Consider the following 15,589-nt stretch of genomic DNA (forward strand, 5'->3'; position numbering starts at 1 on the left):
GAAGACAATCTTGAGGTGTCTCACGGCGGCCGCCACGAGGGTGCAGCGACATTACTGTCGCTCGCGTCTTCTTCAATCTCTTTGGTGCTCACGTGAGGGTGCTTTCCTGCAGGAAGTGCAGGAAGTGCCCTTGCTGTTGGAGGTGGAGTGGAAGAGCAGGAGGGTTCAACTATAAAGCAACTGGCAGCAACTATAAAGTTGCTGCCATTCCTGCCTCTTTCGCTGTCTTTCTCCTTTTGGCATCGGCGCCGCAAATACACTCACGCCTTGGCATTTATCCTCACGAATACCACTCGGGTATTGCTTAATAATAATAATAATAATAATAATAATAATAATAATAATAATAATAATAATAATAATAATAATAATAAACCTTCCCGCTTATTCCAAGAGCCTCCACGTGTTGTGGATAATCCGCCGACCGCTGATCAGGTGGAATCCTTCTGGAAGGATATCTATGAACACCCGCAGCCACTCAACTTAGACACTCCAGCCCTAGCGCAGTTCGAAGCTTTCAACAGAGAGCTTCGACAGCCTGAGCCCAATGAACTGCGCAACCCGATAACCCCGGATGACGTTCGAAGGGCCCTCGTTGGTTCCAAGAACTTTGCTGCTCCAGGCCCAGATGGGCTGAACACTTATTGGTGGAAAAAACTACCAAGTACCCACCGCCATCTGGCCAGAGTTTTCAACTCATGGCTCGATGGAGAGCAGCCGATTCCGGATTGGTTTGTCGAGGGGCGGACCGTTCTTATCCCCAAAAGCGGAGATTTGTCGATTCCTAAGAATTACAGACCGATAACATGCTTGAATTCGTGTTATAAGTTGTTTACAAGCATCTTATACACACGAATACTCACCGCAGTTGACCGAGTGTTCGAACGGATATATGAGCAGAGAGGGTCGAAGAGAGGAGTCGCTGGATGTAAAGAGAACCTGCTCATCGATAGATGTGTAACGCAGGACTCGATACAATATAAGCGTAACCTCTCTATGGCCTGGATCGATTACCGTAAGGCATTTGATACAATTTCGCATGAGCTCATCTTGCATTTGCTCAGATGCCTTGCGGTACCCGACAACATAGTGAGATGCATTGAACAACTGATACCACTTTGGCGAACTCGCTTCACCATAACATCTGGTCAAGCAAGAGTTCAAACAAGGTGGGTCACTTTCAGAAGGGGTGTATTTCAGGGTGATTCCCTCAGCCCCCTTCTATTCTGCATCTCACTACTGCCATTATCCGTTGCGCTCAGAAAGACTCGAGGATATAACTGTGGCACTCCTGGAAACCGGAGGCACAAGGTCACCCATTTGTTTTATATGGATGATCTTAAACTTTATGCCTCTGGAGAGAAGGATCTCCATCAGTCCTTGAGGGTGGTGGAAGAGTACACGCATGCTATCGGTATGAAATTCGGGATAGACAAATGTGCAATGGTTCATCTCAAAAGAGGACGATGCGGGGACTACGGAGAGGATGTGCAGCTCGTAGATGGAAGCATCCTACACCATCTGGATGCCGGAGAGACGTATACTTACCTCGGGGTGGAACAACGCCACTCACAAGAGGTAACTGCAGTGAAAAACTCTCTCCGCGGCAAGTATCAGCACAAACTTCGACAGATCTGGTCATCGGAACTGTCGGGGAAGAACAAAGTAGCTGCAACAAATATGCTTGCCGTTCCAATCTTACTCTACTCGTTTGGAGTAGTGAAGTGGACTCGGGAGGAGCTGTATCAACTCGACGTAAGGACCCGAAAAATGATGCATCTCTATAGGAGTTTGCATCCCAAATCGTCCGTTCCACGGTTATACTTCCCCCGACAACAGGGAGGTCGTGGACTTTTGAGTTTGGAGTGTCTACATGACAGAATGGTACTGGATACAGCCTGTAAAGTCGTCAGGAGTTCGGATCCCCTTCTGTGCATGGTCCGTGACCATGAGAGAGCAGGAATTGGAGCATTTCTCCTTAGGGCAGCTGCTCGAGCAGCTGATGAACTCGGTATAGTTTTCGACTCTGAACGAGGTGACTACAACTCTGTCACCGAGTTGGAACCCGTTCAGCAAAAAGCTCAGATAAAAGCCGCAGAGATCACCTTACTTCTGCGAACACACAGGGATAAGCCAATGCATGGGGTCTTCTTCAATAACATTGAAGACCTTGGCTTATCAAAGCGCCTGACGTTCGCTTTTCTCAGGTCGAGTGGGCTGAAGTCGGAAACTGAGGGGTTCATCATGGCTTGCCAGGATGGTGTCTTCAACACCTTAGTCTACCGCAGTCGCGTGATGGGTATAGAGGTTTCTGACACAAGGTGCAGGGCCTGCCGCGAGGCGCCCGAGACCCTAATGCACTTGCTATCAGCATGTCCAGCATATGCGGTCTCAGCCTATATCCATCGACATAACGCGGCCCTAAGAGTGCTATATTACCATCTACGGCACTCTTACGGTATTGACGAGACACCGGTGTTGCCCTACGCTCCGGGGGATATTGAATCCGTTGTGGGGAACGAGAAGTGCCGAATTTATTGGAACTATTCGTTCCCCACCCTCAGGCTCATACAAGCTAATAAGCCTGATGTAGTCCTTCTCGACCACCAGACCAAAACGATATTTGTCGTGGAGTTTTCAGCTCCTGGCGAGACGAATATCGTCAGAAAAGAGGAGGAAAAACGGATAAAATATCGAGATTTTCTCTTCGAACTCCGCAGACTCTATCCAGATCACTCTGTCAAGATGGTCGTTCTGATTGTTGGAGTCCTTGGTGGAATGATGTCTTCTCTACTCTCGAATCTAAAAATCATACCGGCTTGCCGCACTAAGGCAGAAATCTTAGCCGCACAGATGCAGAAGGCTGTCATTCTTGGCTCACTGCGTTTGCTCAGGGCACATGATTCTCGGACCCAATGATCACTTACCCCACGGTGTGGGGAGTGGTCATTGGTTGATTATGCTGGCGCGCCCTCCCGAATGTGTCGGGGCTTCGGGGGATAGGGCCTGACCAGCGCACACTACGGTGAAAAAAAAAAAAATAATAATAATAATAATAATGATAAATGAATTTATTGACAGCTGAAATAAAATGATACAATATGGAGTAAAACAAAATACAAATTTGTCAATAGGATACAAGATTGAACAGAGTTCATTCTTCCTCTTGCACCTTACAAAAAAAATGAAAAAGATGAAAAACAAAAAAAAATAAATAACAAAGGACCTAAAATAAAATTTGAATTGTGATAGCGGGTACAACATTCAGTTTATGAGGCGGATATCGATACAAACATAAGGATACTACAAATATTTTAGCTATGGCCTACACGGGCCAATGTGTCATAGAATATATTCGGGTATTATTGATTTTTCAGAAGGTGTTTTTTCAGGCAGTACCTGAAACTGGAAACAGATTTCGACCGAAAGAAATGTGGTAGGTTGTTATAGAATTCAGCTATCGTATATGTAAATGACCTTTTGAATAGTTCTATGGAGTGTCTAACAACATGAATCATTTTGTGCCTGATGTTCACATTATGAATATCAGTTCGATAAGTTATTTTGTTATAAAGGTTTTGAGGTGTTCTATTGGCAATAACTTTATGAAATAATGTCGAAGAATGAAGAGTCCGCCTATCGTACATTTTCAGCCACCTAGCTTTTTTGAGTGTATGAGAAATCGGTTCTCTTTTCTTGATACCGTATGAAAATCTCAAACAAGAGTTTTGAACTCTTTGAATTCGTTGTTGCTCATTTTTATTCAGAAAATAATGATACACTACGTCACAATGATTGAAAATAGATAATACCAACGAATCACAAATGACTAATTTGGTTTTTAGGCTCAAGACATGCCTATGAGGGTATAATACTTTCATTTTCCCAAATGCTCTTTGAATCAATGTTGAAGTATGTTTTTTGAATTTGAGTTCATCATCGATACAAACTCCTAGATTTTTAACCTGATTTACAACCGGTAAAACAGTGTCATCAATTTTTATGATTAGATCTCTAAGTTTTGACCTTGCGACTTTCCTTCCAAATACAATCATAGAGCATTTGGAATTATTAACTTCCAGGGCATGTTTCCTCGATACATTAACGAATTGATTCAAATCGTCATTAATGATATTTTCGCTTTGCTGTACAGAGTCAGGAGTAAAAGAATAATACAACTGTGTATCATCGGCATACATATGATATTTGAGTTTTTTCAAACAGGTTGTCAAATGGGAGGTGTAAATTATGTAGAGGATAGGTCGAAGAATTGAACCCTGTGGGACACCTGAAGAAGTATTTTTGAAATCTGACATGTGGTTCTCCACTCTAACAATTTGTTGTCTATGTGAAAGATATGAATCGAAAAATTTCAAAGTGCTTTGACAAAGTCCATTATAATGTAATATAGATCGAAGTAGTTGATGATTCAATGTATCAAAAGCTTTGCTAAAGTCGATCAATAGTAGGACAGTGATTTCGTTTCTATCCGATGCTGCGACGATATCATCTAATATATTCAATAAAGCTGTAGCACAGCTATAGTTTGGTCTGAAACCAGATTGCATGATTGGAAGTACATTGTTGTTGTGAAGGTAGTTTCTCAGCTGTTGAGCAATAGCCTTTTCCAAAATTTTAGAAAGAAATGGAAGAAGACTTATAGGACGCAAGTCTTTGAATTCCTTAGGTTCTTTAATTTTGGGTATTGGTACCACGATAGACTGCTTCCACATACTTGGGAAAACTTTCTTCGCCAAGCAAAAGTTTATAATATGTAAAGTAACGGGCACTATAGGTGGACAACAGAGATTTAAGAGAGAATTATCGAGATCATCTATTCCTTTTGATCTACTTTTTATTTGTGACATGAAGGTTAACAGTTCATTTTCGGTAATCAATGTCAATTCAAGAAATGATGTGATAGAATCATTCACATTATTACTGTAAAATTGTTCCAGATTTGGGTCAACCTTATTACACTGTTGTTGCGAAGCAATAAAAAAATCATTCATGTTGTTAGGATCACATAAATGGGAGGGAAGATTCAATATAGGTTTTTTATTATGAATATCGAGTTTTTTGAGCTTCAACCATAGATCTCTAAAGTTATTATGGTTATTATTAGAGGCAATGTATTCTAGATAAGCCTTCTTTTCTCGCTCAATAGCAGATTTAGTGAAGTTTCTAAGAGTTTTATAATAATTCCAATCTTCAGCTTTACCGGTTTTTTTAAATTTATTTCTGGCTCTATCTCTTATTTTCATCATAAACTTCACATTGTCTGTAATCCATGGTGTATAAGATTTGGTAAAAATTCTTGTGACATATGGTGCATGATTATTGAACAACGTGTGGATTTGAAAACAAAAAAAACTGATTTTTTCATCAATGTTTTCTGAAATATACAAGGGATTCCAGCAGATTGATTCTAACTCATTTGTAAAATGAGCATAGTTCATAAATCATAGCTCGCGAAACAGGGTTGTGTTTTACAATGATTTCAGGAGCATAACAATAAACTAGAAAATGATCTGAAACGTGATGTAAGTCCATTGTACCACAATCAGACCATTTGAAATTAACGTGAACGATAATGTAGTCCAACAGAGAACATGATGATTGTGTTACTCTTGTTGGCGAATTTATAATTTGTTTCAATTCGTGAGTATCTAAGATGTCTGTGAGATGGATATAATTCCTATCTGTAATGTCTAACCCGTTAATATTAAAGTCTCCCATGCAAATTATATTGTCAGACAGCAGCGCGACTATGGTTAGGCTCTCTTCAAGGTCATTTATGAAGTCAGAAATATTTGTGTTTGGAGGCCTATATATAACACCAATAATATAAACAGATGAGTTGTATTTAATTTCGACCCACAATTTTTTTATATTATCATATATTTCGCTAATTAAGATTTTGAAACGAAAAGATTTCTTAAGGAAAAGTCCCACCCCTCCACCTCTAGTACCTCTAGCTACATGAATAAATTTGTGAGAAGGTATTTGGAACATAGACACATCACAATTAGGTCTTAGCCATGTTTCAGATACTGCTAGAATATCAAAATCATTATTATTTACCGTATTCCGGAGCACATCGAATCCAGTGTATATTGAACGTAAATTCATGTGGCCAAATTTCATTTTAATAAAAAAAAATATCATCTAATTGAAACAAAAAATCAGTGAATGCAAACACGGAAGTAGAATATAATATATATCTACACACACTATTTCCATGAAATGATTGAATTCTAATATTTTGGACGTTGGGATACCGACCGAGTGGTTATTTTCCGGGGGTGATCCGAATTCCCAGGAGAAGACTGGATTTTTCTCTTTTTATTTTCTTCGTTGGCTAACTCGGAATCCGAATTTGAGAAACAAAGTGTAAGAATTTTTCCGTCTTCCGCAGTACGTTGCAATTCTTCATATGTGTATTCTATTCCATTCGTAGTGAGTACTCTTCTTTTCAAATCGACTTTAGATGTTGTATCGTAGACTTTCACTTGTCTTAAGTATTTTAATAAAAATTATTAGCATTATGATCCTCAGAAATAAGATCCAAAGCAATGTGTATGTTACGATGTCAAATTCTCTCTATATAATTTTGATTTGGCTAGAATATCCAACTTCATTTGATAATTCAAAGTTTCAATAGCTACCGGCCGAATTTTATTTTCAGATTTCTTACCAACTCGATAGATATCTCTAAAATCAGACAGTGAACAATTGATGTTCAATGTTTTCGTGCATAGGTCTATTATATCTGCATGAGAAGTATTATCGGATTCAGTGATCCCATAAACTATGAGATTATATTTTTTTTGCCGACGCTCAATGCTCTGAATTTTCTCTCGTAAACGTGTGTTTTCGACTACAAGTTCGGAGTTCTTACGAATTAAATTTTCAATTTCAGCAGAGAAATGATCTTGTAAGGCCCTAATTTCCTGCTTTATTTCTGCATTTCCTTTCTGAATCAACTTGTATAAATCATCATTAGTGGTGCTCATCACAAACAATTTGGATTCACCAAAAAACACGAAATAACTGATAAGTTCTTTGGTCCCAGCAAAAATGGGCAAATATTTAGATTGCGGTTTTCTTATCAATCGTATCACTTTCAAGCAAAATTGGCTTTTGGGTACTCACAGTTTACTGTCTATAAAATAAATCCGTTCCAAAATGCACTTTACACCGACTAATTTAATAAATATTTATTCTAGCTATCATAATGTCACTGCCACTTAATATTACTCAGCAAAAATATTTTATTTTGTACTGCAATCTAATGAATTAACTATGTTTATTAAGGAGACAACTATCACCGTACACCGCCGTCCGACGAATGACAAAGTCTTATTTAGAAAGTAAATATATATAAAAAAAATATTATGGAGTATAGGACCAACTGGAAGAATGTGTACGTAGGAGACGGGAAAAACTGAAATCATAAATGAAATCTGAGTATTCACTATTTCGTTGAGGAGTTTTTATTTCTTTCTATTAGTATTCATTCCTTTCTATTGGTTGATCTCAAGACTGGCTATGAATCAAATTATCTAAAAAAAAAAACTGTTTCCGGCCAATCTCAACTCACCCACACTGTAGGTAAATGGACTGACAACTATCGGAAAGCAACTAGTCTCCTGGCTAATTTTACGAAGGCACACCCGACAGGTGTCAGACAGAGGAATGATACTCCTAAAAGAATTCGATTTTTAATTATTGGAAATCATAGACTTCATGTTGATGATATACACTACTTTGTACTGACGAGAGGCCAAATACCCCGTAACCGGTCTGCAAGTGTGCCCGTTCCAATAATTGAGAATCGATCCCAGCAGTTGCATCGCCAATAGCATATGCAGACATTGCTTCTGTGAAGAATTCTGCACTGCCACTTGTCGGATTTGATCCTACCCGCTTCGTGGTATTAGCCAGGGGACTGCTTGTTTTCTGATAGGTCCGTTAACTTATAGTGTAGGTGAGTTGAGACTGGCCTGAGCGAATTATTATTTCAGATGATTTACAGTCAGTATTTAAGTATTCCTTACTATACGTGAAGATTTCTTTCTTATATGGAAAATTTGGTCATTCGAATTTGCGGTTGGATAGTACCTCGTTCACGGGAAGATGGGGCGCTTACCTGGCTTCAATACCTAGAAGTTTTCAAGTCATTTCTATTTGTATTTATTTTGTCCGGGAGTTGTTTTATGGTGTTGATAACTTCATCGGTATTCCGCACAACAATTTTCAAGTGTGTGTCCTCCTTCATAACTTAACAATATTTTTTATTCTCATTTAAAAATGCGACGAAAAATGGTAGCGAACTTTTCATTATGCACTTCTGTTGATTTCCCTTTCACTCCCTGAACTCGTATAATCATTTGTTGTGAGATTCACAATGAAATTATATAAGAAATCCGAATATTTTCATTATTAAACCACTTGATTCGACTTATTTTCTGGAGCATTACGATATTACCTGAGCACACATCGAATAAAATTATAAAATAATAGTTTATAAGTTTATAGCTGGTGGTAGGGCAGATGCACCGTTTGTGGCCATTGCACCCCTTGTGGCCAGCCGCGAAAAGATGCTTGAATATTTCTCTTTGGCATAAAAATAGCCAATAACATTTCAGTTCTCCCACTTCTTTAATATTATTCGGACTATAAATGCAACGTTCTGTGTTTCGCGCACTCCAAAGTTCAGTGTAAATTCAGCTTTCGATTGATGATGGTGGCATTTCGTGTTTTTCTTAAGGAGTTTTTTAAGAAACAAGGTAAGTTCAAAGCAAATTCTGATGAAATTACATGAAACTGATGGTTGTCATAGGTGTTATTTGACTTTTGTAACTCATTCCTAAGTTATTTCAATTGTCACAAGTAGCTTTGTAACCTTTAAATATTCAAATTAACAGTGGCTACAAATGGTGCGCGTATTGGCTGGTCGTTCTAAAAGTAGCCACTTAGTGGCCACAAATGGAACACGAAATCCAGTTGTGGCCACGTGATAGAAAGAGATAATAATTCTCAAACTAACTGCATGAGAAAAGGATAAAAAGGTATTTTCTTTTACAGGAAAAATAACTTCAAGAAAGTTATTCCAATACACAGATAATTCCATGAGAGAAACTTTGAAAGTAGTTAGGGAAGAAAACATGCAAATGGCTACAGCTGCCAAAAAATTTAACGTGCCAAGGACATCTTTAAGAAATAGACTAGAAGGCAAAACGGCTGATGAGTGGAGACGAGTAGGACCTGAATGTGAATTGGGACTGGTTACAGAGAAAAAAAATTGTAACTTGGATACTTGATTGTGCCGCTAAGGGTTTTCCTATGAATACAGAAGGCCTAATGTATTCTGTTCGAAGAATAATAGAAGAATGTGAAGTAGATCCAAAAGTTATGAAAAAAACACCAGGAAGAAAATGGTTTGAGTCCTTCTTGAAACGTCATCCAGAATTTAGTCCGATAGCATGATAAAAGTACAAAAAATGTTAACAGATACCAAAAATCGACTAATAACTTAGTTTTTAGTATAAATTCATTTGTTGAATATTACTGCTGTGCAATGCAAAAAAGTGGGATAAATCATTGGAAATGGTCTGATCCACCGGACCTCCTCTGGTATGAAAGGAAGGATATTATTCTGAAAATAAATGAGCCTAATATCATGAATACAAGAGGGGCTTTGTCGGTTCCCGAAATGAAGCAATTCCTATAATAATTTCTTTATTAGGTATATGCATCTGTTTGTTATTTTTGTTGTTTTCAAAGTAAACATTAAATATTATCACACTCAATTCTGCATTTTACTTATGATTTTTAATAAAATATGTATTAAATGATCATTATATAGGTACCTACCTTCCTATGGCCTGGTCTTTGAACTCTCAGTGGCCACAACCGGATCTCTTCCTCGCCAGAACTGGTGAAAAGGTGGCCACAACTGGCGAAATTGTATTCAACTAGAATTTTATTAAATCTATCTCTTTTCAACCCGTATACCATATTATTATGCCCGTCTTTCAAAAACAGTTTCCTTTAATGTGATAAAAGTGAAAAATTGTCATGTAATTAATGGTCTAGCTTCAATCGACGACACCAAACTCCTTAAAGTGGCCACAAACGGTGCATCTGCCCTACAGCAGAATAAAAAAATGTTGTTTTATCAATGATTGCCTAATATTTACTATCTCCCACTTGAAGAATACAAAATACATGCTAATTATTTTTCTTCAATGATTTTTCAGCTATTGGTAACTAATGTTCACGTCAGTGTATCTCCAGGCACAATTGATCTGCTGAATAGAGTTTTGGTAACAATGACAAAAACTGAGGAAACTGAAAAAGAAGAGTCCAATCTAGATTTCAACTATACAGATTTATGGCAGCCGAAAAAACTCCAAGAGAAAGACTACTGGTTTTTAAGAACAGGTAGGATTCATTAATTGTCATGTAGATTATGTATGCAAGGCCTGAATGAAGTCTAGATGAAATTTCATAGTTTGTTATGTTTGGTAAAACTTTAACAATTATCAAAATGAGTGTTCGACTTCTCGAACTTTTTGTTTGATATTCAATTTTTTGATGTGAAACTCCTGTAGCCGCACGTTGAACCGATTGCTGGCGTAGCAATTCATGCCGTGGCGACGGGTCCCTATTCACAAGCGACTATGCGATTCTCTTCCCACTGGTTTGGCTTTACGTTCTCTTTCGCCACACTGAGCTCGTATACATATAGTATTTACAATAGTGTCATTTTTTAAAATAATTGAAAATGAAATATGTCTGACAGTGATGATTTAAAAAGTGAGCAGTCTCCTGTAAAGAAAGCAAAATCACATTATCTAATCATCAGTAAGTTAATTATATTTTATAATTAAAATGTGCATTAAGCCCATGTATATTGGGTCTGTCTCAAGGGTCAGTAAATGTAAAATCTACATTCTTGGTAGATTACAATTTTCATAGCAAATAATATTTTTAAATTGATTACTAAATAATTTCAATTTCATTCTCATATGAAATGAAATAATGCACTGGAATACTTGCTTAAAGAATGAATTTCATGAAGACTGACAACATTGTATTTCAAAATAAGCTGATAGCGAATAGCGCACGAATATTTTTTTATTTGTTATCAACGGAAACATTAAAAAATCAAATAATCAATTTTCTAATGATGGTGGAATTCATATTGAAACATTCATTATTGAGATTCATAATTTGATATCTTCAGTAATATAATGCAATAAGATTCTTGAGTTCACTAATATATTGAAGACACTGACATTTTCTATGTATATATATTTTTCATAAATATTTCAGTACCCAACAATTATCACAGATGTCACAAAATATTATTATGGATGTTTTTGCCAGGCGTCCCGTGACAGCTGACAATTTTATTATTTTCAATTGTACACGGAAATTAGATTAAAAATTTTAATCTTCCTCTTGAAGATGATCCCTTGGTGATCGAAACACGTGTCGAGGTGTTGAAAATAACGTGCATCATAAGTACAGTATCAAGTGAGTTATGAACAATAGTTCTGGAAATTCTGAATAACTTTAATCCCTTTTAGTGAATATAATATGTTTTTTTCCAATTGAAACAATATAACACTATGAATTCAAATCATATAAATATCTAATCTATTGGTACAGCAGCTTGAATAAACATACTCTCAGTTATCTTAAAGGTGCGATTTCGCCTAATCCTTTTCATAAAATAGGACGTATGCCTCTCCACTCACAATTCATCAGAACTCTCGCTTCACTGACTTCAAGAGAATGTTTCAACTCGTTTCTATTTTTAATTATTTTGACACATGTCATTACAAGTAATGTCAGCGCTTTCATCTCTCCATAGATTTTTCTGGAATTCATAGATTTCCCACCGATATCATACATTATTTTTGTGGACAAAAAGTTCTGGATAATTGTATATAAAAATCTAGTGCATATTCTAATGAAAAAAAAAACGGTTTTTCTGAACTAATTCAATTGACAATTTGACTGATGTTGGGTGACATTCAAAATTTTGAACGATACAAGAAAGTCACAAAAGAAGAAATATCCCGATCACGATATATCAAACCAATTGAATATATATTTGACACATGCGAAAAGTTCATTATATAAATCAGTTAATAGTACAAGTTCCTATGGAAACTCCAATAATTTTGAATAAGAATCTGACCCTGAAAACAAAGAAGTTCCATTCCATATCCATTTATCGGATTTGGGAAGAAATATACATTCTATAAAACGTGTTCCGAAGGCATCACCCTCACAACATTAATTAACGAATGTGTATCCAAGAATTCTTTTACTGCTTGGAAAAATTTGGTCATGTTCGCTAAAAGTTTCAATACTCATAGAACTAGCGATAATCGAGAAATTTCCACAATAGTTAAGAACAATAGTGAAGAAAAATTTGAATAGTTTTAATAACATTACGCAATCGACTAATTGTTATGCCAGAATTTCTATTGAACATAAAAATTATGAGGACAACCTCAAGAAACAAGTACTTTCGAAACCTGCTGGAACATTGGAAGAATTGTAAACTCCTTTTTCTCAAATTTTATTCAATTTTGGACAGTATACAACATACATAGTCTTCTAAAGATGCTACTTTCTGGAAGTAGCCATTCAAGACATATGTCCTATTTTATGTGGTGCTTCTTTATGCACCTTGAAGAAAAATACTGGCGGCTTACGTCCTATAGCTGTGGGAAATTTTTATCGACGTTTAGTAGCGAAAATTGCTTGTTTCAATCTACGTGAAAGTCTTGGAAATCTATTTTGTCCCCAAAAATTTAGATTTGGAACGAATGGTGGTTGCGAGACAGTAGCCCATGCTGCAAGTTATGTGAACAGATTTTGCAGACTATCCAAGGAAATGCAGTGCTTGCAGAATCCCACCCCGGATCCAGAAATGATTATCTTCATAACTTATTGCAGATTCCGATGTGAGAAGTCTCTAGAAATTTTCTATTGTAATTTTGAGTGAAATAAAATTGTTTTTTAAACGATTTTCGACTTCAAAGTTACTTAACTTGCGCAGTCGTTGTAGGATCATTTCGCAGTTCATTTTCGCGAACTTCACGGTATCGGGTCCGATTCCGAAAACTGAACGTCAGTTTCAACTCTTTGGCATTTGCTACCTACATCTGGAGTTCACACAAGGAAGCAGAAGGATCACTATCGAAAAAGCAGCTATGAAGTACAAGTTAGTACCGAGTTCCTTTTTACCCATTTCCTTTTTACCCATTTCCTTGAATAAGAAAACACTAGATTTAGGCAAACACATATTTTTTCTTGATTCTCAAATCGGATCCTAAATCAGTTTAAAAAAAATCTGTTTTTCCGTTAATCAGCTGCCGCCCCCATACGAACGACAACTCTCAGAAGTTGAGAAACTTGTGCGAGCTATGGACTAACGAGGTCTCACCTTTTAACGTGTGATTCCTAACACGGTTGCAGAATCATTCCAGCTTCAACCAGATACATTCTCTCGAGAAAAATATCTGGTCGAGGCGGGAATCGAACACACGACCTTCCGATCGTGAGTTGGACGCACTACCACCGCGGCCAATTCCACAATATCCACAATAATCACAATAGGATATAACATTGCATAATAACGTAATTTTTTTATGAATCTTGATTCAGAAATAAAAAATTCAATAAAAAAACTTCAATACCACTGTGGTTTTAAAAGAAACAATGGCTAACGCAAACCCAGAACAAATTAATATTAGTATGCTTAGATTATATACCATACGATGTAAGTATGCTTAGATTATATGCCATACGATGGCAATCAAAACGGACTAATTCAGTTCATTTCCAACTGTGATTATCTAAATTTAACTTATTCAAATTCAACAGATCCTATTTTCAAACAGAATGTTATTCCATCAAAATTAATTGGTAGGGCGAATCTCTTAGTAGGAAGTAGAATAGAGTTAAATAACTGGGCCTTGGTTAAAGAGGCGCTAATTGAATGTTTTGGAGATAAGAGAAGTTTGGAGTGTTTAGAACAAGACCTTCTTGTAGTCAGACCTTTCAAAAACGAACAACCAATAGATTTTGCAAAAAGACTACAAGTTCTTCGTAGTCATTTGATTCAAAGAGAAACTTCCTATAGCATTCAAGAAATGGATGAAGAAACAAAAAATATTTATATGCGGCAATATCAAGTTATGCCATTGAGAACTCTAATTAGAAATCTCCCGACAACCTTACAGCAAACAATTATATTTAAAAATTCGGACAGTATTGAAACTGCTATTAGTCATATGATAGAAGAAGAAAACTTTTTCTATGCATAAAATAATTTTAGACAACTCAGTAATCAAAACGATTCACCGAAAAATACTCCAGATCGTCCTACACAGCAAAAAACTTATTCGCAAAACCAATTTCCAATCGCTAATAATTTTCATAACTCCGTTTACAATACACAGCAATATTCCCGAACGTTCCAGTCAAATCAGTCAAACCCCCCTACACCGCAGTACGCACAGACAGTCCCTAACCATTAAATTCCACCTAGTTTTCAGAATTTTCAAAATAACTCAAACAAATTTCCCAGTAAACCCATACCGATCCCACCTAGACCCACTGTCACAAAATATCCGACGAATAGACAAGTATTCGAACCCCCCAGAAATGTATTCAAGCCCACCAGATACATTCCGAATTCCAATCCAGAACCAGTGTCAACAACTTCAAGGATACATATAAAACTTCCTATACTCCCAAATCAAATCAATTTAAACCCACGGGTCCTCAAAATTTCCAATCTGAGGAACTCTACCAAATTGACAGTAAAAAAACCTCACCCGAAAATGATGATTATTTTGACGAAACTAATCAAATTGCCCAAAAGAAAATATATACTTAGGTGATACCGAAGGTTATGATTATGAATATCTAACACACTACGATAATATCAAAGAAAAACATATTGACCCCTCTCAACCAAACCCAGATGAAAATTTTTGGTCAACCTCTCAAACCGATCCACCTATATGAACGAGATTTCCTCGGATGCCCACTCAATCGACCTACCGTTCATTGAAATTAAAAATCCTATCAAATTATTAATAGACACCGGTGGTATGAACTCCATCTTAAATCCAGCCATTGCAGAAAAATATTTTCCAGAATTTATATACCAAAATTCAACTAAAATCAAAACAGCTATCGGCGAAAAAGAATCTGTAATTGGTGCCGAAATACCGGCCTTTCTTGAATTTAAATCTTCCGATAAAACAAATTTCATATCATTTCAATTTCATAACGATATTCGAGATTTAATATTTTCTACTGATTTAAAAAACCTACTTATTAAAGAAAATCTGTGCATTCCAATTTCTTGTAAGTTGAATAGAAAACATTTCAGATTCTCAGTGGATTCACATGGAATCGCGGCTATTAAGATTCCTGGTAATTTCTATGAGGGCGATGTCTATGAAGACATCTCGGGTATGAACCCGAGATGAAACTTGACACTCTTTATTTACCGAAAACCTTATTTACTGCGAAACAGGGTTTTGCA

General features: G+C 36.7%; 1 protein-coding gene and 1 long non-coding RNA gene across 2 annotated transcripts in view; one reads left to right on the forward strand and one right to left on the reverse strand.

Moving 5' to 3' along the window:
• The window catches only part of LOC141480419 (uncharacterized), a 113,969-nt gene extending 106,622 nt beyond the window's left edge, over window positions 1-7,347 (reverse strand). Inside the window, exon 1 of the long non-coding RNA XR_012464328.1 lies at window positions 7,156-7,347. This is a non-coding gene — a long non-coding RNA (uncharacterized lncRNA). The remainder of the gene's footprint in view (window positions 1-7,155) is intronic.
• Window positions 1-15,589, forward strand: part of LOC111511015 (intermembrane lipid transfer protein Vps13) — a 1,108,316-nt gene that overhangs the window by 487,977 nt on the left and 604,750 nt on the right. Inside the window, 1 exon segment of the mRNA XM_074170346.1 lies at window positions 10,266-10,449. Within this exon segment, the coding sequence (XP_074026447.1) occupies window positions 10,266-10,449 (184 nt within the window).

The sequence above is a fragment of the Leptinotarsa decemlineata genome, unplaced genomic scaffold (assembly GCF_025532065.1).
Source record: "Leptinotarsa decemlineata unplaced genomic scaffold, Ldec_3_MD MMD2_P_RNA_scaffold_8, whole genome shotgun sequence".
Classification (NCBI taxonomy): domain Eukaryota; kingdom Metazoa; phylum Arthropoda; class Insecta; order Coleoptera; family Chrysomelidae; genus Leptinotarsa; species Leptinotarsa decemlineata.